Consider the following 22,152-nt stretch of genomic DNA (forward strand, 5'->3'; position numbering starts at 1 on the left):
GGTTTGTGGCAGTCTTTGTGTAAATGCTAAGATAATACTCTGGACAAAAACAAGGTAAAGAAATCATTTTTAAGTGTACCTTTCTTTAAACTCCTTTGACTTCTCTAGACTTTTCTGATTTTTTCCTTCAATCATTTTGGAATTCTTTTGATCTTCCGTAGTCTTTTCAAACGTCTCAAAAGATAAAGAACAAATAACATAAAAATAATAAAAAACCTTGAAAAATTATAGCTACATGCTGCAAATATTTTCTAAACCTGATGAATCAGTGCACAGTAGTAGAGTTCTTGTAGCCAGGACTGTCTGAAGAACTAAGTAGAAAAAGGTTAAAGAGAGGCAATAGTTTTTGTTGCACCAACTGTAACAACTGGAATAACACAGAAGTTTCTGAGCACAGACTCTACATATCTGTTCAGAACAAGGAGCTCCTTTCATGGTCTCCTTCGTAGTTATAAATAAATTCACCACATCCCTTCTTACTGTATGTTAATAAAGCACATAACACATTAGGAACTTTATAACTATGAGTATCAAACTATCACAAAATATGAATAGAAAACACCACCTGTGCACAATATGCTCCTATCAGCATAAGCCTGGCAGAAGTGGACACAGCAGTAAATGGAGTCCTTGAACATCTGGGCCAGAGAGGTAAAAATGTCCAGATGCAATACTACAAAAAATTACCAAAATCTACAAGATTGGCCTATTGGGCTACTCAGGTTTAGGAGAGACCTTTTACCTCCTCGCAGAGGAGTGGGTCAAAATGCTGTCCTAACAGTCTTTTTTGGAAAACCAACCCTTTGGAATCTGTGCTTCTTCTAGTCGTTGGAACTGTGCTGATCTCCTGTCTAAAATCAGCCAATTTTACCTCTGAGCATTATTTACCCACACACTGGGGGAGGGGGGGGGGGGGGGCTTGGGTGTGTTGGAATGTACGTGATTCTTATTGTAAAGCATATTTAGTTAAACACATTCATCTTAACAAAACCTTAAAACCCAGCAGAACTTGTGAAATATACTCAAGCCCTGGGGCTCACTGAGGAATTGCCCTGCTATATTTTTAAGTGTATTCTCTGGCCCTCTTGAGCTAGCACTAAACAGCCTTGACAGAGTGACACGGTGCCTTGACAGAAATTATGGTATGAACTGAGGTCAAAAGAAAGCAAGCTTTAAGAACCTTTACATTCACGGACCCCTCTTCTCTAAGGAAACATACATGATGCTATAGAAACATAATTACTAATACTAGAATCATCCTGTTGCTCTGTGTGCTTGAAAATACACTACTTTTTTTTTATGTTTCAGAAAATACAATGATGGTATTTATAATGGTGGTATATATACGTATTCATATAAAATAAAACTAAAATACAGTTACCTTTTTAAAATAATTAATTTTCATTTCTAACTCCTCTACTTCTTTTTGCAGTTCAATAGCTTCTTGCGTAGCAACTGCAGCAAGCTTTAAAATTTCCTGTGTTTTGTGCCTTGAAGAAGCACTTTCATGTTATGGAATACAGATTGCAACATTACTTTTCTGAAGCAAGGGATACTACCAGTTCCCTGACCCCTCTATGCCATAAGCACAAATGCTAGAGGTGCAGAAAGCTCTGAAAAATCTACATTTCCTAGACAAATCTTCAAATCTATCTTAAGTTAGGCTTCTCCGCCTTGATGAAGCATTTTGACAGATATGTCATTAAGTGAAATCTTACTTTCTTTCCTCAAAATGCTCCCATAGATATAAACTGAACAGTATTATCTAACCTTCAATTTTCTCACAGAAAAATCCTAATGCTGCCACTCTAAACATAAATCTATAAATAATTACTATATTGTCTAATAAAAAGTTGTGAAAGGTAAACAGAAAATTTCTTCCTTGTCAACTACATAAACACTACAAATCAAGGATACATCTGTATAGCCCAATCATTTAGGGATTTAAAAGGAACAGGCTCTGCAGAAATGAAATTTAATTTCAGATCATTAGTTCACAAATCTGATTTCCTTTACAAATACAAGATAAATTAATAGACCAGAAGCACATATCTTCACTTAGTATACATAAAAGAAGTAGTAGTGTAACAGAGTAATGCCATTAAAAACAGCACTAAAAAATAAATCAAAAATAAATTTAAAATTTTGAGAGGCTAGTTCTGAAGTAATTTTAGGATTTTTTTACCCCAAGAAGTTCAATGGCAAACTTCTCCCCATTACATTCATGGATTGAAGGAAGCAATATTAGTACGTATACTCTTAAATTCTTGTTCAAAGTCTCAATTTGCTACAGCCTTTTTTCCTAAAAATGATGTAACAAAGAAAAGACCTTTTTATTGGCTTAAGAGAAACTGTGGAAAATCAATCAGAGGATTTCTGTACAGCACTTTTAATGTGCAGTGCACTACCAATAGGCTCTACAGTAAAAGCAATGATAATAGTAGTACCCAGAATATCCAAGCAAGCGCCTTCTTTCAATTTATATTTTTCCAACTGTTTCAAAACTCTGGTTTGGATTTCTTCAAGTTCTTTCTTTTTTTTGTAACACTCCTGTGCAAGAGCAGTTTCTGCATATTTTTCACGATATTCCTTCAATATCTCCTTATACTGGGTTATGTAATCCTGATACATTTTCCTATAAAAATACATGTAATTTAATTTTTTTCACATGAAGCCATTGTTTATAAGGGAAAAACCTATTCATTTATGGCATCAGTTCAATTAGACTTGCTGCTGTCCTGGAAAAAAAGTCAGATTATATTTAATATAGCACTATTTGGCTCTATTTTTTATCTTCCAGCTGTTTTCAAGGAAGACTATGCTATCTGTAACAAAGAATACACTCATGATGTAAAAAACAGTCAAACCTCATTGTTCTGACAGGAATGTAGACCATACCATATTCAAAGGCAGCCTGGCAGACGACAACTTTTTTTCCCTGTGTAATAATCATGAAACTTACTGCAGGCCAAATTCTCTGTTTGTGTATATTGGCACAACTCCTCTGATTTCAGTGGAGCTGTATCAAACGTGGTAAAAGAGAATTTGGCCTAGCATCTCATATTTAGAGCAGCCTGATGCATCGCTGGACTAAGAGCTGCCTCCAAGGAGATGCTGAGTAATCTGTGTCTGACTTGTTTAAGGGAAGCCTTAAACACACACATTAGTCACACTAAAACAATAGGACTATTCATGTTTAAGGTTAAGCAAACACTTAAATGTTTAATTGGCAAAGAGCCAGAATGTTCAGCTTCTTGTAGGACTGCCATCTAAATTAAAGTTACACTAATACAGTATCACTGACATCGTGTGAGCACATACCTACAAATTATTGAAGCAGGTAGCATCAATTAATGTTCACGACATTTTTAAAACTTTAAATCTGCCTTTGAAAAAACTGTAGTACAGAAACAAATTAATACCATAAGTAATAGGTTATAACTCAACACATAGAGCTGAAAATTGATCAATATTATGGATCTTGGAAAGAACGAAAAGAACAGAAAGAACAGTGCTGTTGCACAAAACAGCCATCTTCTTGTGTTAAATCAATGACAGTGACTATATTAGAAAAGCCTGGGGTTTTTTTTTCCAGCTTTTCTCATTCAGGCAAGGAATTTACAGGATAAATTGCTAATGATACATCAAATATTCAACCTTCTCATTGGGATGAGTCTTTTATTACACCAATAATGCTGCTCGGCATGACTTCTTTTACAAGTAATTTCCAATACAAAGTAGTATCATTTGAGAAAACTGAATAATTAATAATGCAGTCAAGAAAGTGGTTTGGGATCTTAATGTCAATACATAGGTAATCTAAGTATAGACCTATTAGAAGTCTGTATTTCCCACATAGACAAAAGTTAACTATTAATAGTTTTTAAAATTATGAATAATAGCAACTAGTGTCTGGTAACTATATTTCTCTCTTCATTTGAAAGCAAAAGCTTAATAACTGCTTGAAATTAAATTATGTCTTTTTTATGAAAGTTGATATTCTATCAAATTATCAAAAGATAAATTTAGGTGTATGCAAAATATATAATAAGAGTTTGATGGTGACTGTTTATACAGATGGCTCATGTTTATAAAGAGATATCACAGCTACAGACATCCAGCATGTATCATTAATGCAAACTAGTCATTTAACTGAGAAAGAAATATTACACAAAGTTGCTTGATATTAGAATATGCCAATATAAAATCACAGAAGGCACAGGAAATACTACCCTCTAGGCAAAGGTTATGCAAACAACAGAGAGGTAAAATTAAAAATACTAAGTTAATAGTACACCCATAGATTAGGCAGAAACTCCTTTATGAACAAATTACGGTGCATAATAGCAAATAAAGCCAGAGACCCGTCTGTTTACTTGCACCATGAATAAAGCCTACATTAAGAAACAGGTCTCACTGATTGTGAAGCATACAGTATTCCTCTTTAAAGAACACAATTTATCTTACACTGCTATTAATCCTTTAAATGCAGGATGACTTAAAGGCAGACACTCCCACTGGCTAGCCCTGGCAATGGAAGAGAGGAAAATATATGACCAAATCCAATAGTAGAAGCTTCTGCTCTTATAAAAGGAAAACAAATGTCACAGGGGGGGGAAAAAGTAAGATCTTAATTTTCAAATAAAACTACAGTCCAAGCACTAGTTCCTGTTAAACTGAGTTAAGTTTAATGCATTTGTTTAGGGGAAAGAAGTTGTAGCTCAACACTGTGAAACCAAGGAACAGACACTTCCCAAACTTCATGTAGAAAATGACATTAATCTGTTTGTTTTTCTACACAGGTGGTCTCGGGAATCTATGTTTCTTGATTTACTGAAAATTTATGCATACTGTACAAAATTTCCCAGGTATGAAAGGTGGAAAATAGTCAATTCTATTTAATAGATGCTACAAACAGTAACTGAGCAGCAAAGAGATTTACTGATATACAATGAAGAATGCATTACAAATAAATTTTAAAAATATAAATAAGTAATTTGTTGTAGCAGGTACATTTCAAGCTTTTGAAAATAATCCTCAAACTTTATATTCTTTTCCTAAAAATTAATTTATACAGATTAGTATTTATGGCCATATATAGTAAGTATAGTATAGTATAGTAGTCTTGAGAAATTGTCGCTATTTTTAATATTTTTCCCAAGTAATCCAGTTAACACAGTTAAACTTAGGCTACTTAGGATTCAGCACAGTTCACATTAAAGTAATTAGAAAAAGTTTTAATCTGAGGACAATTGCAAAAGAACAGCACCCATAAAACCCCTGAACATTATGTGGATAGTTAGTTATTCCTCTTTCCTTCTTCATACCGCTTATTGTCAGAATTAACTTCCGGTTTATATAAGCATTCTTATATGTTCTTGAAACTAATAGCAGCAAAAAAATGTAGAACATTTTTAAAACCTCCATAAGTGCCTAATTAAATGCAAACTGATATGCCCATCTTTTAAAAACATATTCCCATTATCTAAAGCAATATGTCCTCAGTGCCCACAAAAGCCAGGCTGAAAAGCACATTCAGTGCATAAAGTTCTAAATGTACTTACTTTTCTTCCTAATTTAAATATTCAGAACTTGCTGAATGCATATCTTGTTGATTTGAATATATCATCAAATGCTTAAATACAGAGGGACAATATTTGAGACCACTTTTGTAAAATACATGAATTAAATTTATTTTATGATGTATAGTCATGATGTCTTATAATTAAGCTCAGGAAAAACAGATCAAACACTTTCATGTTGGAATTGAAACTAGTTATCTAAAGAAGCAATTTAAAAGTAATGCTTCTTTGGCTTGTCAGCTCAAATTAGTGAAAGCCAAAATGGCTTAATCATATACTCATAGAAAGCCAATTTAGCCTTATTTTTCACCAAATATAGAGCTCTGAACAGGAAGAAGACAGATAAGCTACTAACTGAGTTAATTAAAGGCTATCAGGCATACTATTTCTGCTGTCTTGGACAACTGGCAAAAAGAACACTGACAAAAGAATCAAAGCCAACATTTAAATTACCTAAAGTTGCACCTCTATTGGTTTTTGGATATCTATATGGGTCTGCCATGACATTTGCACCCTAGAACTTTTCCACTTCACAAGCAGATCAGTAAAGGTGAGCAACCTCTCTAAAATTAAGACCAATTTTACCTGAGTGTTAAATAGAAATAAATAGAAAGAAATAGAAAAAAAAAATAGAAAAAGAGAATAATAGAGGGTTAACTGGGCACCACATTTTGAACTTTTCAGTGAAAATTTTCAGGGACTGTTCTTTATTCCATTGGACGTAGGCAGTTACATTGCACAACTAATCATTTCTTTAAAATGCAGAATCTAATTAATGAAAATGAAACAACTGAAATGTCACTTACTGAACAGAATTGAATTTGCAATTAATACTGACCAGAAACTTACCTACAACTGTTCTTAAAATGGTTTTAGACCAGGCTTTCCTGAACCACTCACCTTGCTTTTCAGGATCTAGTATTGAATTTGCATGCTTTGTGGTTATTTTCAAGAACATACAGCAGTGTACAAAAGTACAATTTGTATATGCTAATAATCACATGCTATTCATTCACAAATAAACAAAAGGATAAGATTGTGTGAATGCTTCTAATTGTTATCTTACTTAGTCCACATATGAATTTAAAGGCTTAGGTTCAATTAAATGGTGCTTCTAAAAAAAAAAAAAAACATAAAATCTGTGTATTTTCAAAAAAGTCTTCCCAAACCTGAATATCCAAAACTACTGAAATCACAGTGTACATGAAGACATGTATAAAAAATGCAAAAAAATTATTCAAAGATAAAACTTATTTACACTCTTGTAAAGATGCTCTGATATTTATGCCAAGGCTAAAACATTCATTGCCTTTATTTCTTGGGCTTTTCTTGAAATTGTAGGCAATTGAACAATGTTCTGAAAAATTATAATAGGCGTTTCAGAAGCAATTGAATTTGAGGAAGCCATATTTTATCCTATTCTGTTGGTGACTACAAAGTAACATATGACGTCATAATAAGGTAACCAAAAATTCTTTTAATTACTCAGTCACTTATCCTGAAAATTTTACAACTTTTTGACACAGACTGCACTATAGTTGCTAGTCAGTTTAGGCAGGTTAATATGTAGTACTGCTAGAAACCTCATCTCACATGATCATAGATACCTCTCATTTTCTGTAGCTTGTTGTAAAGCTTCAAGTTCTTTTTTTAAATATTCTTCATGCTTGCTAAGAATTACATAGGTGGGCTTCCAGCTGTGGAGAAAGTAAAAAAAAGAAAGCATATAAGTGGTATTTCCTAATAAAAAGCCATTCAGAAACAAAGACATCAAGTTACTTTAGCTAGCTTACTAGAATGAATAATTTACTTCATGTTTTGAAAGTCAAACATAAATGGGTTTAGTACAGAAAGCTTTTACATGCATACATTTATTTTCTTAAGATTTTAAAGCAACAAATTCAAGAATATATTTATAGGATTAACAAAGATTATAAAGCATTTTTTAAGGAATAAATAGAGTCAGCTTCACAAATTTTTGGAGCCTAATGCTAAGCCATTAGGCACCTAAATCCACATAATAGGTACTCAGCGCCATCAGTAAATCCTTTAGATATGTATGATCTTCTGGTTGGAGATGCACACAGCTTCATTCTCATCTATTACCAGCACCTACCTCATACCTAAATGTAAGCAGCAGTCACAACCTGCAGCAGGATGCTGTAGATTGTACTGAAAGCACAGCAACTTCAGGGAATACATGAAGGACTTACAACTAGTAAACTAATAGTACTTTGTCAACATCTAAGTATTAGAACAGCCTCTTCCTTGGATGTGAAAACTCTAGGAAAACAGGCAGAAAAACTTTCTGATTCAAGTGAAATTCAGATGTGATCTTTAGGAGAGGCATATAATTTGTCTTTAAAAAGAAAGCATCCTATCTGAAAAAAGGTGGCTTAAGGAGCATAAGCCATCAAGGCCTGGATGTCTCCTACCCTCCCAGCTGAGGTAACACCTATCAGAAAAGACACTGTCACAGAAAGTTGTAACTGAACAAATGGCCAGGATGTGGCTCAGTTAAAGACGGTAAGAAACAAATCCAGAAACATCTGGTGCATGGAGCCTCCAAACAGCAGGTAATACCTGAAGTAGACTTAACAGATATCAAAGCGTTATGACACAAGAGAAGGAACAGAAAAATTAAGTCTGCTAAGCTCAATAGGATATGTGCTACAAACACTGTGCTCACTCAGAGACAATAACCTCTGTAATGACAGGTTGTCAACACACAACTTCTGAGATGCTGGGAGCTGAGATTCAGATGATGGACAAATCATCTGAACAGACTGGGCAGAGATCTTACTTCCAAGAAAAAAAAAAATATCACATGCTCCCTCCAAGGCAACCTTCTATAGAAAAAAGTTATCACACCCTCTCTCTAGTCAGGGATTAAAGTGATCTATAAATTCAGCTTTTGTCCAGAACACAAGCTACCCTAAGGCAACACAAACACCTACAATGAAGTTTGCCTGAGTGGAATTATCTGTCCTAGGAAATGTACACACTACCTGATTTTAGGAATACATACATAGATACAATCAAAACTAAACAATGAATAAACAGAAGAAGATAAAATCCAAAAGGACTGAAGAGGCTAAGTGAATCTGGAACAGCAAAGGTACAGTTACATTTAAAGAGTTCCATCAACAAGGAGGAGGGGAGAAACAGCAATACAGAATAAGGTTGCAATTGAACAAAGCAAACAATTAATTACTGGACAGATGAGAGCAACTGAGGTTGTATGGTTCACTTTGCACTGCATATTCATGATTAGGGGAAGTAAAGGGCATTTTTGGTTGTGAGTATGCCCTGTGGTTCAAAACTGGAGCATGCAATCGTACCAAGTATGAATGTGCATTTGGACAATCACTCCAAAGGTGTTACAAAGGTGTAACAGTTAACCTAATGCAATTTCCATCAAGGAAATAAATAAAGAACAAAGACCTCACAATTAATTTGTTGAACTGAAGTCAGTAACCTTGAATTCCAGGTGGTGAGACAACACAATATATAATCAATATTTATAACAGCAAAGTTTGTCAAAAAGGTGAATGAGAAATTGCACCATCCATTTAGGAAATTCAGCACTACTGGCACAAATTGTTTGACACCATTGGCAATTCAAAATATAATTACAAAACGCTACTTCACCATATCTACTGCAAATTCAGCAGAATGCTGAATTTTTGAAGGGTCAGATTTTTTAAAAAGTCGAAAACAACACACATATAAAAATGTACTGACACACTAACACTGTGATCTAAAGAAAACTCCATGCCTTTCTCTGGAGGAAACAAACCCAAGCAATGATAAAGTCATAGGGCTTTTATTAATCAAAGCACAAACCATGTTGTGCGTTACATTTTGTGTTCACATCTATTCTGTGGACATGCAAAAAACACGTAGTACAGGAACACTGTTCTGTAAATACAAAAAGGTATACAGGATTCAAGTAGCCCATCTACTAATTTGCTAAATGCATCATTGTTTCACAGAGGTTCTTGGTAGCTATCACATTTATTTTTCCTTCCTTTCATCAGCTAGGGTATAAACCCAGATTTTTATCCACTATAATCCGGAAGCAATAAAAATATCCTTAATTTAGCTTGTGGGATAACACAACAATTTATTTTCCAAATCAGCAACATTCTAATTCTAAGTTCATCTGGTTGGGGGTTTTTTGTTGCCATGAAATCTCACCATCCTTGAACCCAAATTTAAAAAATATAAGAGAAACAATAACATTGGATTGGGTTCCATCAGCACTTCTTATTGTTCTGGGACCAATATTTCTAGTTTGAATCATTCAAGAAACTAAATATTAGGAAAATGTTATCACTTGTCTAAAAAGATGTATTTCATTTTGCTCATTTTGTGCCTTCAGTTCTTTCTTCCATAGATCAATACAGGTTTCTTCAGAAAGCATAGCAGTACCCTGATATACCCATCTCATATATCATGTCTTTTGCAGACTTGTTGAATATAAATATCCTGTACTTTGCTCCGAGTCTTCAAACATGCTTCAATATACCTACAATGTCAATTAATCCAGAGAAAATGTTTCCCTGAGACCTCTAACGAATATTACTGACAATTAGTCAACTATGAGGGTGATTGTGACTCCAAAACAATATTCAAATTTACAAAATCAACATTAGAATCATCACTAGTATATACAGAGTATCAACTAGAATAAATTTTAGAAGTTTACGAGGATTCTACTATGGAAGTGCTCTAATTGTCTGATCTTATAGCTAGGGCTTGTTTATTGCAGTTTTCAGTATGTCGTTAAATGACATTTTCAATAATTTAAGACACAAAGTCTCTACTCTTCTGCAAGCATTGTCCTTCTATGAATACATGTATTCATTAATGAGTCACTTCTCATTTTCAGTCTCTTTACACTAATGCCATTAATTATCCTTTGTAGGACCTAAGCCAATCCCCATTGATTTCAATGATGAAGATTTAGATCAGATCCTTAGTTCTACCCTTAATTTTTTATTTCTTTATTTGCATCACTTAACAGTTTGTGATTTGCAAACAAATTTGAACTTCAAAAGACATCTAAGGAGTTAGTGTGAACAGTTTCAGAAACTTACAAAAGCATTCATTTTCTACTGCACTGGAGGCAAGAATATAATGTAAAGGAAAACTGGAATTTTCTTGTCAAGGTCAAGTCTTTTTCCTAATTCTTTTTATGATAAAGCTACAAATCTGTATGGTATGGGAATTGATTCAGACAGCTAGCTACTACACCCGCTTCATTCACAGTTTCCTTTATTTCTTGTTTTCAGATAGTTCAAAATAAACCTAGAAAGGACCCTGACGTTATCTTTACTTCTCTTCTTATTCTTAAAAACACCCATATTCTCCATGCATGTCTGTGTCACCTCCCCCCCCTCAAAAAAAAAGCAAATATGTTATAGACATTTTCGTCCAAGCACTTATATCTAGGTATAGAATTGAGAGAAAACAAAATGGGTAGAATTTGCTAACAAATCATCACTTCAACTGCCAAGGAACTAGACAGACTGTGGAGAGACGAACACTGCAACGAAAAGACAGCATTATATCATCTGGGACAAACTGTCTGTATTGTCAAATACAGATTTGCCTTTTTAGCTACCCTTGCAAACACCTGAGATTTTCATATTTAAAAATTAGACATTCCACGTGAGTAAGAAAAAACTCCCTGTAGCCAAATTCTTGCTTGAGAAATTTCTAATTACTAAGATCCAAATGTGGTCTGCAGTTAAAACTTGCACTGATGTTCTGATAGAAAAAGTTCTATAAAGAGAATTGTGAACTGCAGCTCATCGTATTCATCCAAACAGTGTGCCTAGAAGAATAATTTTGCAGTCTGCAGTAAAAATTACACTAAAATCTGATAGAAGTACACGTATCTGTACACAGAGGCAGTTATGACACATCTCTGTGTCATAGAGAAAATATGTATAGAACAAAAAGTAATGTGAAACAGGTTGTGAATAAAGAACAGAAAGATGCTTTAATTTCAGGAACCTAAATTCAGAATTAAACAAAGAACACAAAGGAGCCTTATTGTCACCGATAGTTATTAAATATTTTTAGTTTAAAAAATTAACTTTTTTTGAACAGTATTCTTAATGATGTTCAAATTTAACAGAACTCAGGTGCATCGAAATACAGAAAAAATATGTTTCTATTACCTTATTACTTGAATAATTTAGCATGCTGCAAAGACAGCACCTGTGATCTCTGAAAATGGTTGATTCTAATAGAAATGTAAACTTAAATGTAGTCTTTTTCTGTAATTTACTTTTTCAGGGGATTTGTAATACTGCAGGTTTTGTACCTGATCATTTGCAGCTTGAAAAAATACAATACTACAGTTTTCTTTAACATCACTCCTGTCAAAACAGACATATACATATTTTTACACTGCTTCTTCGCTGACTTTCTTAACACCATCCATAAGTCAAAGTTCAGGCGACAACATACTTACGCATTACAGCTCTTCTTACTACTCTCGTTTTGCTTGCGTAAATCAGTAATTGCATCATTGCTGTTACTTATATTTTCCTGCAACCTAGTGATTTCATTCTTTTTTTCTGTAATTTTTACAGTACATGCTGAAATTAAAGAAAAAAGTAAGCATATGTATTTTCAACATATCCATGAAATAAAAAGTCTACATTCAGAATGATTAAAAAATTTCTTCCAAAATACTTATTCTTAACAGTGCCACATGAGTGGACAGCCTGTAATTAAACAAAGCAACAACAAAGTGAGTCAAAAACTTACGGAATTTCAGCTTTGTGGGGAATACCTTAACCATCATCTAATATTGTGAGATTGACTTTGGAGAAAAAAAAAATAGTCCTGATTCTGCATCCCAGTCTATATAAAACTTAACTATTAGTGGTATAAAGCAAAGCACTCTTAACAGTCAGAGCTCATCCTTCTTTGTTTTTGCAGTCCACAGCGTCTGCAGATACTAGACGTAGTATACGGGGAAACCAAAGCATAAGCCATTTTGCTTGCCCTCAGTCACACTTGCAGCTGGGGAGACTGATGAAAGTATAAAAGTTGCCTGAGATAAAGGTTTTTTTCAAACATTTGTTTTCTTTTACAGAAGTCCAGAAACACAAATGTTTTAAATGGTAAAGCTAACTACAAGAGGAGAAAAATAAAAGCATCACTAAAGGCATATAAGCAAATTATTACTAGAAACAGAAACTAAAATAAAAAGGAAATTTACTCAAGGTGAGAATGTGTAATGGATGATAAATTAATATAGGAGATAGAAGTTAATTAATGAAAAAAGTGCATTATAAACAACAAATCCCCAAGCACTATGACATGTGCGGAGATTATTAAGGCAGATTCTTAATCCTGCCTTTTCTAACAGCAGACAGCTGATAACATTTTCTGAATGGATGGTTAGTAGAGAATCCACACTGTTGAACATGGGCAGTATTCTCTGTCACAAGAAAAAGCTGTGAGAGCTATTGTGCACGTTCACATTGCAATGCAATGAGCACAACTAGGTGCATATTTTTTTTCCTCTGAGCTGTTTGCTTCCTATTTTTTCATACAAGGTTTCAGATTTGTTAGTGCCAAATTATCCTTTCCCACCACTGCTGCGCTGTATGCCAAAGTTGGTGGCACTAAACAAAAGTCAATCACAAACATTCTGCCCTTCACATCTACTTAACTGGGAAGGGCATCTTAGTTATGCAAGAAGTGTCTTGCGCTGTTTGAATTACTACTCTAGAACTTCAAGTCATCCTAAAGTTTGTGTCTGGTGTTGCAGTACTTGTTACATATTCACTTTCAACACCAGCTGCATTTATAACCAGAAGCAACAGTCAGTGAAAAGCAAAAGATTCTCAGTGTATTTTAATATCTTGAGTTATCCTGAATGTCTTCAGTATCTTAATATTTTCAGTATCTTAAGTCAGTAACTGGCCTTTACTTAGCATGAAGCATAACTTTTGGACAACTGACATATGCTTCATTTTCTGTAAAAAAAATCAGATGTTTTTGTAAGTATCCTGCCAATGACATTTTGAGATTTACCAAGATGTAACATAACTATTAACAAAATATCTATTACATAAGTAAAGCTATACACTTAACATTTCATTTAGTATCTTCTATAGATGAGCACTTCTGTAACAAGCGCGAGTTGTTCTACGCACCCTTTGCTTTCACAAGGATCTTGTGGGTGAGACCGATCACATCCAACTTTACAATGCAGGCACCTACTTCAGAACTATACACCCACGGCTACAGGTACACTCAGCGGAGAAAAGTAAACATTTTTTTGTCAAACCTGCTTTAAACTCTTTCTTCTGGTTAAGACAATTCACACCCTAAAAGTGCCTATTTCCCTCCACTGGTTATAAAGGGACTCTAGCCAAAAAGCCTGATGAATCTCAGACTACAAGTCCAAGGCTGAATGCTACAGCTGTTCCTCTGCCAAGTAATACTCACACACAAACAGAATTAAATCAGTGGAACTATTTCTGGGTAAGTTTTTGAAAGATTTAACCCCAAATTTTAAAAGTCTGAGTGTTGGTTGTGAGTTTACACATATTTAAATATATCTGAACTGAATACATAAATAGCTATGCCATGTTACTACAGAGCCTTTGGATTTTCCCTAAAAGCATGCTCCTTTGCCGTAAGTTTGCATAAAGGTAAAGAAAAACCTCAACTCTAAGGCTCAATTATGTCACTGAAGAGTTAAAACATAATTCTAGGTGTACCAGATTTAGTGTTACAGATGTTTTAATGTTTAAGATGCTTAAGTCTAATATTGATAATCTTCTTAATGAATAAGTACTTGCTTGGCCATATCAGTCAAAATTATTAGAAATATTGCCATCAAAAGGAACACCGATTAGACCAGAATTTTCCCTTGTTCTTTTTCCTGAAGGTTATGAGCATCAATACCCACCTATGAAGTACCAGTGATAAGCACAAATGCCCTGAGATTGTCTAAAGAACAGTTTACCTATCACAACCGTTCATGTGAAAGAGTGATTCCACATGGCAGCATGGTAAAAAAAAAAAAAAAAAAAAAAAATCAGTCCAGACCTAAGTCCATAATATTATGCTGTCTGTAAGTCCTGGGGGAAAAAAATTTGATGTTGAGCAAGGCTTTCTCATTGGGTTTACTGGTTTGAATTTCAAATATAAATACCAGCTGCTTGATCGCAAAAAAGGAGAACCAGGCTTGAGTAGGTAGAAGCAACTGAGAGAACTTTCATTATTTCAAGAAAACAGAAAGAGAGCAGAAGCAGTGAGGCAGAGGTCCAAATCTGGAAAGAACAAAAAACATGAAGAAAGGGAGGCAAGTGGCAGATGTATTGAGCAAGCACAGCTGAATCAAAGAACTGCCAGTGACTGTGAGGAGCTACAGAGTAAGAGCAGGAAATGGCGCAGCATGAAACTGGCTGTCCATGAGACAGCTGAACAGCATTAGTTAAAAGTCGCAAGCAAAAGCAAAGTCTGCTAGGGAGAATGAACAAGTATTGATGGCAAAAGATGAGGTAGGGTGAGAGCAGGACACGGGACAGCTTTCATTATTACTCTTGCTTCCGCCCCTGAAACACAGAACATGTACCAGGACTAATGAAACAAAAGCAGTGTGTTCAGTGTCTAATAAAATGATAATTCATCACTACTCACAATTTATCTGTTGCTTCACATGGTCCTTAAAATAAGAAGTTTGTTCTAGCTGGAAAACTAAGAAGAAAATAAACACTTTTTTATATATATATATATATATATATATATGCGCACAAATATATGAGTTGAGCTATGAAACAAATGTATGTCATCCAGCATTAATTGCACAAATACTGATTAACAAAGATTTTAACAAAATACTAAATAGCAGTTTTGCTTTTAAATAGCTGATAGTACCCCTCTCCATAACCTCACAGCTGACAAAGCATTATGTAGGCAAACATTAAAACCTTAATATTCTAATTTGAAGTTAATGTAACTGTTTAAAGCAGAAAACATCACTATGTGTACTGCATTAGTAATTATTAATTAAAAAATACATAATGACCTACCAAACTCAAGCAGAAGTTTGTCTAAGTTGCTCAAAAGCCTGTCACTCATTCTGTAAACTACAAAAGAAAAATGTAATTCAAGGCTTTACAGAGTTAGAAGCTTTATTGACACAATAAACCAGTAAAAAATGCAAGACAATACTATACATTTTAGGATAAAAGGGAGAAAAAAGTTTTAACTGCATTTGAAGTAGTATCTAAATTACTTTAGTGGAACCGAATTTTTCAGTGATAGTGGTAATGGACTCACAGGAAGTCTAAACCACACTTAACGAAAAAAGGAGTTGTATCGTTTAGGTAAAGCTTTGCTCCTGAAGCAGTTCTATCTTTGAGAGGCTTAATGTTCTTAGAAGGTATGAAGAATGCAAGAAAAGATACTTGTGTACAAAATGTGTAGCATCTACTCCAGCTGGTTTACTAAGCCTATCGACTACAATACCGGTAATGGAAAAGCTACTTATCCACTCTGTACACTCCTCCCATAGTAATTGCAAAGTACATTTAAATCAGAAGGTATATGCATAAGTATGATTAAAGACAGAACTCACATCCACTGGAAAGCAGATTATTGTAAATTTGTTCTTCTGTTTGTACAGTGCTGCTATGTGCAGAAATTCAGTTATGGGTTTTTAAACCGTTTGGGAGTCATGTAGTCTTCTAAAAAGAATGCAATCACCATCTTATCACAACATACTGAATACAGCTAGTTAGCTAAGATATACTTAATGTTAATCAAAGTTATCTAATACTTAACTGTCCCACAGTGCTTCCCCATACCCTTAGTACTGTGTAAGAAGCAAAATCACAACAAATTGGTGATGAGGATGAGATCCTAATCCAGGATAAAGTGGAATAGAAAACAGCTGAAGAATTTAACTAGAGTGGTATTAAGGCTACATTCTGCAGCACTGAGACTGTGGAATCAGGAGGGGGTGGGGGGAGCATTTAAAATGCTGGATGTTTGACAGAAATGAATTTGCCTAATAGTTAAGTGAGGATCAGAACACCTAATCCAAGTGACTGGATTAGTACAGGCTGTGATAAAAACTCCAAGAAAGACATAATAGTTTATCAAACGTATTTAAAAGCTTGGAACCCTAGTTCCTAGAGCCTGGAAACAAGATAGCAAACAAAACATTTTCTGAAAATACTAAGAAATACTACCTTAAGCCACAAGTCAATGCAGAATATTTTTGTTTTTACACAACATGAAGGAACACTCCAAACAATTCCTTCAGATGCAAAAATTAGTTTGGAGCATATATTAAAAATCTGTTCTCTAGAAACAGTTTAACAATGTTTGTTACTTGTTTCTCTGACAGTTCTCATAACTGCATGATAGTGGGGCATACAGAGAAGGTATACAGCTGAATGCAAAATAAAAAGCACAAACATTACTTTAAACAGCAAAGAATTTCATATTCATTGGTTTATAAATATCAATACAAAATTCACCAATAGAGCAGACTGTACAACCGTGTGTTGATACACACTATTCTATCATCCATCACTAAGACAATTACCATTAATTTTATCTTTTGAATGCTTTTGTAGAAGAGAGAAACAGAACTGAAGTGTTTAAATTTTTTTCTGGAATTTTACAATACAATTTATGTAAAGGCTAAAGTTGCAGAAAATGACAGTGCTTCTGAAAGCATGCATATGTAAAATACCTGCCATTCTGGATATTGTTAAAATGAAGTAACATAACTGCAAATAACAAATGCTATTCTGTGTTTTGAATTAAGACGATAGATTTGTCCCTAGCAGAAAGGGCTGAGTGATTCACTTGCACTGATAATCTATAGGATGTTTGTAGATTTTAAACACAGTAGTTAACACCAGCCTCAAACAGATGACATCTAAATTTTGGACAATTAATGACTTCCAGGGTACAATTGTTGTCAAGACTGATTCTTGGTCCTACTGGAGAAAAGTAGCATCAAACCATTAGCTAACTCTGGATGACAAATTCAAAGGATGTTCTCATACAGGGTTGTTACTTTTGTTAAAGAGAAATACGTAATACAGAACAGCAGGTAAAACAGCTTCAAACTGCACACATTATTTCTAATGGTGCTATTCAGAAAACTGCCAGAAGAAAAATATTATGCATCTTACATTTTTGTACTGCATTAATGTAATTATATGCAATTCAATTGTGGCAATAAAATTTAATGTATTACAAGATTGCATTGAGTGCAGAAACCACAAACAAACTGCCTGATGGACTCTCTAGCCATTCTAGCTAACATTAATGCCACTTCTCATAGCAGAGTTACAGCAGTAGTTTCATATCCCATCTGACAACAGCCATTTCTAGGTTCTTCATTAAAAGGTACAAAATACTCATAAACTATGAGGTAAATTTCTTCCTTAAAATCAAATGCTCAACTCTACCCATTGTCAGCTGTGCAACAGCATTAATTTGTTGGCTTTATATAAATAGTTTTCATTCCGGCAGGGCTTTTATGAGAGCAAGCTCTATTTCTCCAGTGCTGTTCATTACTGTTCAAGACTCTCTTAAGTGACTGGTTATGTTATTGTTCTTGAAATTTAGTAAAGTTCACCTTTCTACACTAAATTTTTGTCTTTGTTTAAAAAAAAAAGTGCTTCTCATCATTCTGTTTATGCTCCTCTGCCCCTCTTCTGCAACACCGTATTAGGAACCCTGTGGAGACTTGAACCCTGCATTCAAGGCAAGGATGTGCCATCTTTTTCAAAACCTGCTGCTGTTTTTGCTGTTTCCCAACATAACTGAAGCCCTTTCCTGATGGGTGACGATTCTAGTTACTACATCTGAGTTAACCTTAATTGCAGGACTCTTCATTTATGAAGTTCCTGTTTCTAACACTAACTTAAAGCACATTGCCACCGTGCATTAGGTACCGTGCCTTCGTTAGTAGCTACCAACGTGTCCATCAAATCCTCAAAGTCAAACTTCCGAATTTGCCACACTTTACTTAGTCGGACACATACCAAACAAAAGGATATTGCTGCAGATTATTCCCTAAATTCCTGGGATTTCAAAACTAGACCGATTTTTGTCGAAACGCTAGGGGGAAAACCCCCTCCGATGGAATACCACAGGGGCTGCAGGTAAGGGCCACAAAATGGCGGCACAAGACAAGGGGAGCACGTCCCTCCCGGTGGAGAGGGGTGACGGGCCCGGGGCAGCCAGGTGGCCCCTCTGCATTTTGAGGGGCCATCAATACTGGGAAAGTGACCAGGACACGGTGGTCCTGCGCCACCTGAGGCGCTGCCATAAGGGGAAGGGCGAGGACAGCCACGAGAGCCGTGCAGGAGCTCACCCAGGGGCGTCAGCCGGAGGGGGCCGAAGCACGGCCACGGCCCCGCGCCCTCAGCTTCACCCCCGCCATCCCGGAGGGACACAGGGCCGGGCCGCAGCCGCCGCCAACCTACCCCGGGAGGAGCCCCGCAAGCCGCCGAAGGGCCCGCTGCTGCCCTCACGGGGGCCGAGCGCCGCCCCGCCGCTCTCTCTCGCCGCCGCCGCCCGCGCCCCCCACTGCAGAAAGGCGGGAAAAGGGCCGGGCAGCCCCGCGCCCCTGGGCGGGCGGGGGGAGAGGCGGTGCGGGACCGGCGGCGGGGTGCGGGGCCGGGCTGGAGCAACGGCCCCCTGCGGCGGCACGGCCAGCTCAGCCCCGCCACACGGTGCGGAGGGGGGCAGCAGGTGTCACCTGCCCGCCGCCGCCTCGCCGCGGGTGGGAGGGCGAAGGTGGCAGCTGCCGGCCGTCGGGCTTTCCGCTGGGAAACCGGGAGCAGCTTCACCTGCCGGGGAAGGGGCTGAGGCCGTTTTCCGGGCAGGTCAACCAGCAGCGCACTGCTCCCTCGGGGGCACGTCAGCGGGGTGCGCGTACTCCCCAAAAAACCACATGCTTGCCTGAACAGTGAGAGTTAGAAGGGAAGGATCAGCATTCCCGAGCGCTTCGGGGCGGGTGAAAAGCGATGAGGATGCTCCATCTACCGGGCGGAGCGCGCAGGCGGGCGGCGGCGGGCAGCAGCGCCGCTGGCACGGGGCGTCTGCAGCCGTGCTGGGGGGTTACCCACCCGCGGGGGTCTCACACAGAAAGAAGGGGCTGCAGCGTGTAACTTACTTGCTTTATCCACCCTCCGTGTCCCACGCGTGTTGCTGGCCCAGCCGGGGACGGGGGGGAGGTGTAGCAGTTGCATAAAACCTTCTTCCCTCTGCACCTTCAGGTCTAAAGGTGCGGCCCAGCCCTCTGACAGTTTAAAAACGCATTAAAGTCTCACACTCCGCATCCTGGAACGGTGCTTTACATCGCCGATGCTGGGAAATGTCCCCCGCCCCGGCAGCCCTGACACGCACAGCGGCCTCGACGCTCACCTCGGCACAAGTTGCACTAACAAAATTGTGTGTGTTTATTTATTTATCGATGTACGGCATTACAAGGCAAAAATGCATGGCCCTGACGTGGAAGAAACTAGAATGCAGTACTTCCCTCCGAACTGCGGTAGCAATGGGGTTTTTTCCTCCCTATTGAGATCACTGAGGCAGAGGATGGATTTACGACTATCAACAAGCAAAGGAAAAAAAATGTTGGGGATGAGAACAGGGTGGAGGGGAAAAAAAAAGACATCAGCATGGCTGATGAAAGAAAAAAGGGCGGGGGAAGTAGAAACAGGACGGAGCAGACGAACAGAAAACTCTCTGCCACCCACAGCCCAGGTGGCAGTCAGATGCGATGCTGCTTTCAAGAAGAGTCAATTCAACCAACAAGAAACGCATCTTCAAAGAGAAATAGCTGACCTACCTGGCTTCAGGTCAGAGATGAAGGAGGGGAAAGAAGAGAGAAAGCCAAGTGGAAAACGGCATGTTCTTTTGGAAGCCACGTGCCTGCGGCCTCTGCTCCTTGCACCCTGCTGGCGGCAGGGCTCTGTCCTTTCCCAGAGCATCTCCATGATGCTACCACCACCCACCTTATCTCCCTGCCTGTCTCAGAGGGCAAGAGCTGCCTCCCTGCCCAGCTTCCCCTGTGACACTTTAATTCCTAGATGCCCCTGGGGCCTCTGCAATTGCTGTTTTGTCACCCATCTTCCCAGATTATTGAATAAAACCCAATGAGAAATCACTTCAGAGCTTTTTTCTGCTTTAAGCAATTCTTTCGAAGACCCTCCCAAACTTCTAGAAACAGGAATTTAATAGCAGAGTAGCAGATAACTTCAATGATGCTCATTAACAGCTCCCAGTATCCCGGTAATTTAAGCAGCGGTGTCAAGGGAGGCTGAGGTCCCCACAGATCCAGGGACCCGAGCTCACCCGGAAGATTGTCAGTCATTTCAACAGGCTTTGGATAAAGCCAGCACTGACTTCCCAGTTAATTCCCTCTAAGGACTGTCACAAGCTGGTCCCCACTGGGGCTTTTCAGGGCCCAGGATCTCCTTTAGCCCATCTATTTATTACAAGAGCTCCCAACCCAAGATTATTGCTCTGCACCCACCAAAAAACAGTTTCTGAAGCTGCAGAAAGGAGTGCTTTGTGTCCCACTGGTTCCACCTTGTTTGTTTTGCCTTGCTTCCCAATAACATACTTCTCAAAGAAAGAAAAATAACCCCAAAGCCATCAAGAACTACTTTCACTACTGGCTGGCTAGCAGGAAGGAATTTTTCATAGTATCTCTGATCAATGGTGAATAGGTTGCATTACTCTGAAAAGAGATATGGTCCATTCAGAGCTCAGAAAGGGCTCCCAGACCCACTCCCCTCTGCTGGCAGACCCCCAGGCCCATCCCTCCATTAGTGGAGACCCCTGACCCTCGGTAGGCTCTGCTGCCTCCGTGCCTCTCTCCTCTGGTTGTGGCAGGCTCCCCCCAGCCCTCTGCTCATCACCTTCTCCAGCTGATGGAGAGAGCAAAGCGACCCGGGACCTTTCCCCCAGAGAGAATAGGGTGCCCTGTGTCCCCAGCATCCCTAGCAGCACCTATGACCAACTGTGGGAAGGAGCCCTAGGGACACCCCACCAAATCCCTCCTGAAGAAAGCAGGGAGTTGCCCTGTGCTCCTGGAGCCTGCCCTGGCTGGCAGGAGCCTAAACTCGCCCAGGGGGTTAATGGCCAGTGGAAAACAGGGTCCCAGGGGTGTCCTGGAGACATGGTGGGCGAGTCATTACAGCTGAAGAGCAACAGGGACAGGATAAATGTATCCCAAACAAGTGCCTTTCTTCTCAACCTGAATAACTACCTCAGAAAGGCAATGAGCAGGTAACGCAGAGAGACTGAAGTACTGGCCTTAAAACCCGGCAAGGTTCAGGGACATCCTACCCATTATCTCTCTCTCAGGAAAAAAGCAAAAAAAAAAAGAAAAAAAAAAAAGCATAGCAATTTCTCAGGGTAAGGGATAGATGATTCCCATCCTCATGTGGCTGCTCTGGGATAACTTGCTCCTTGAAGCAAGTGAATGCCAGAGCCCAGGCAGATGCCCACCTGCAGCAGTGGTCCCAATCCTGTTTCCAAGCCTTGG

At 38.0% G+C, this 22,152-nt stretch overlaps 1 protein-coding gene across 1 annotated transcript in view; it reads right to left on the reverse strand.

Annotated features, from left to right (window-relative positions):
* C7H14orf39 (chromosome 7 C14orf39 homolog) overlaps nt 1-15,704 on the reverse strand; it is a 29,316-nt gene extending 13,612 nt beyond the window's left edge. Inside the window, exons 1-8 of the mRNA XM_056347571.1 lie at nt 15,656-15,704; nt 15,264-15,320; nt 12,070-12,196; nt 7,190-7,279; nt 2,448-2,635; nt 1,918-1,960; nt 1,382-1,502; nt 80-174 (exon numbers count right to left, since the gene is read on the reverse strand). Coding sequence (XP_056203546.1) covers nt 80-174; nt 1,382-1,502; nt 1,918-1,960; nt 2,448-2,635; nt 7,190-7,279; nt 12,070-12,196; nt 15,264-15,320; nt 15,656-15,704 — 770 coding nt within the window. The remainder of the gene's footprint in view (nt 1-79; nt 175-1,381; nt 1,503-1,917; nt 1,961-2,447; nt 2,636-7,189; nt 7,280-12,069; nt 12,197-15,263; nt 15,321-15,655) is intronic.
* Nucleotides 15,705-22,152: the final 6,448 nt, after the last annotated feature.

This window comes from Falco biarmicus, chromosome 7, assembly GCF_023638135.1.
Source record: "Falco biarmicus isolate bFalBia1 chromosome 7, bFalBia1.pri, whole genome shotgun sequence".
In the NCBI taxonomy this organism is placed as follows: domain Eukaryota; kingdom Metazoa; phylum Chordata; class Aves; order Falconiformes; family Falconidae; genus Falco; species Falco biarmicus.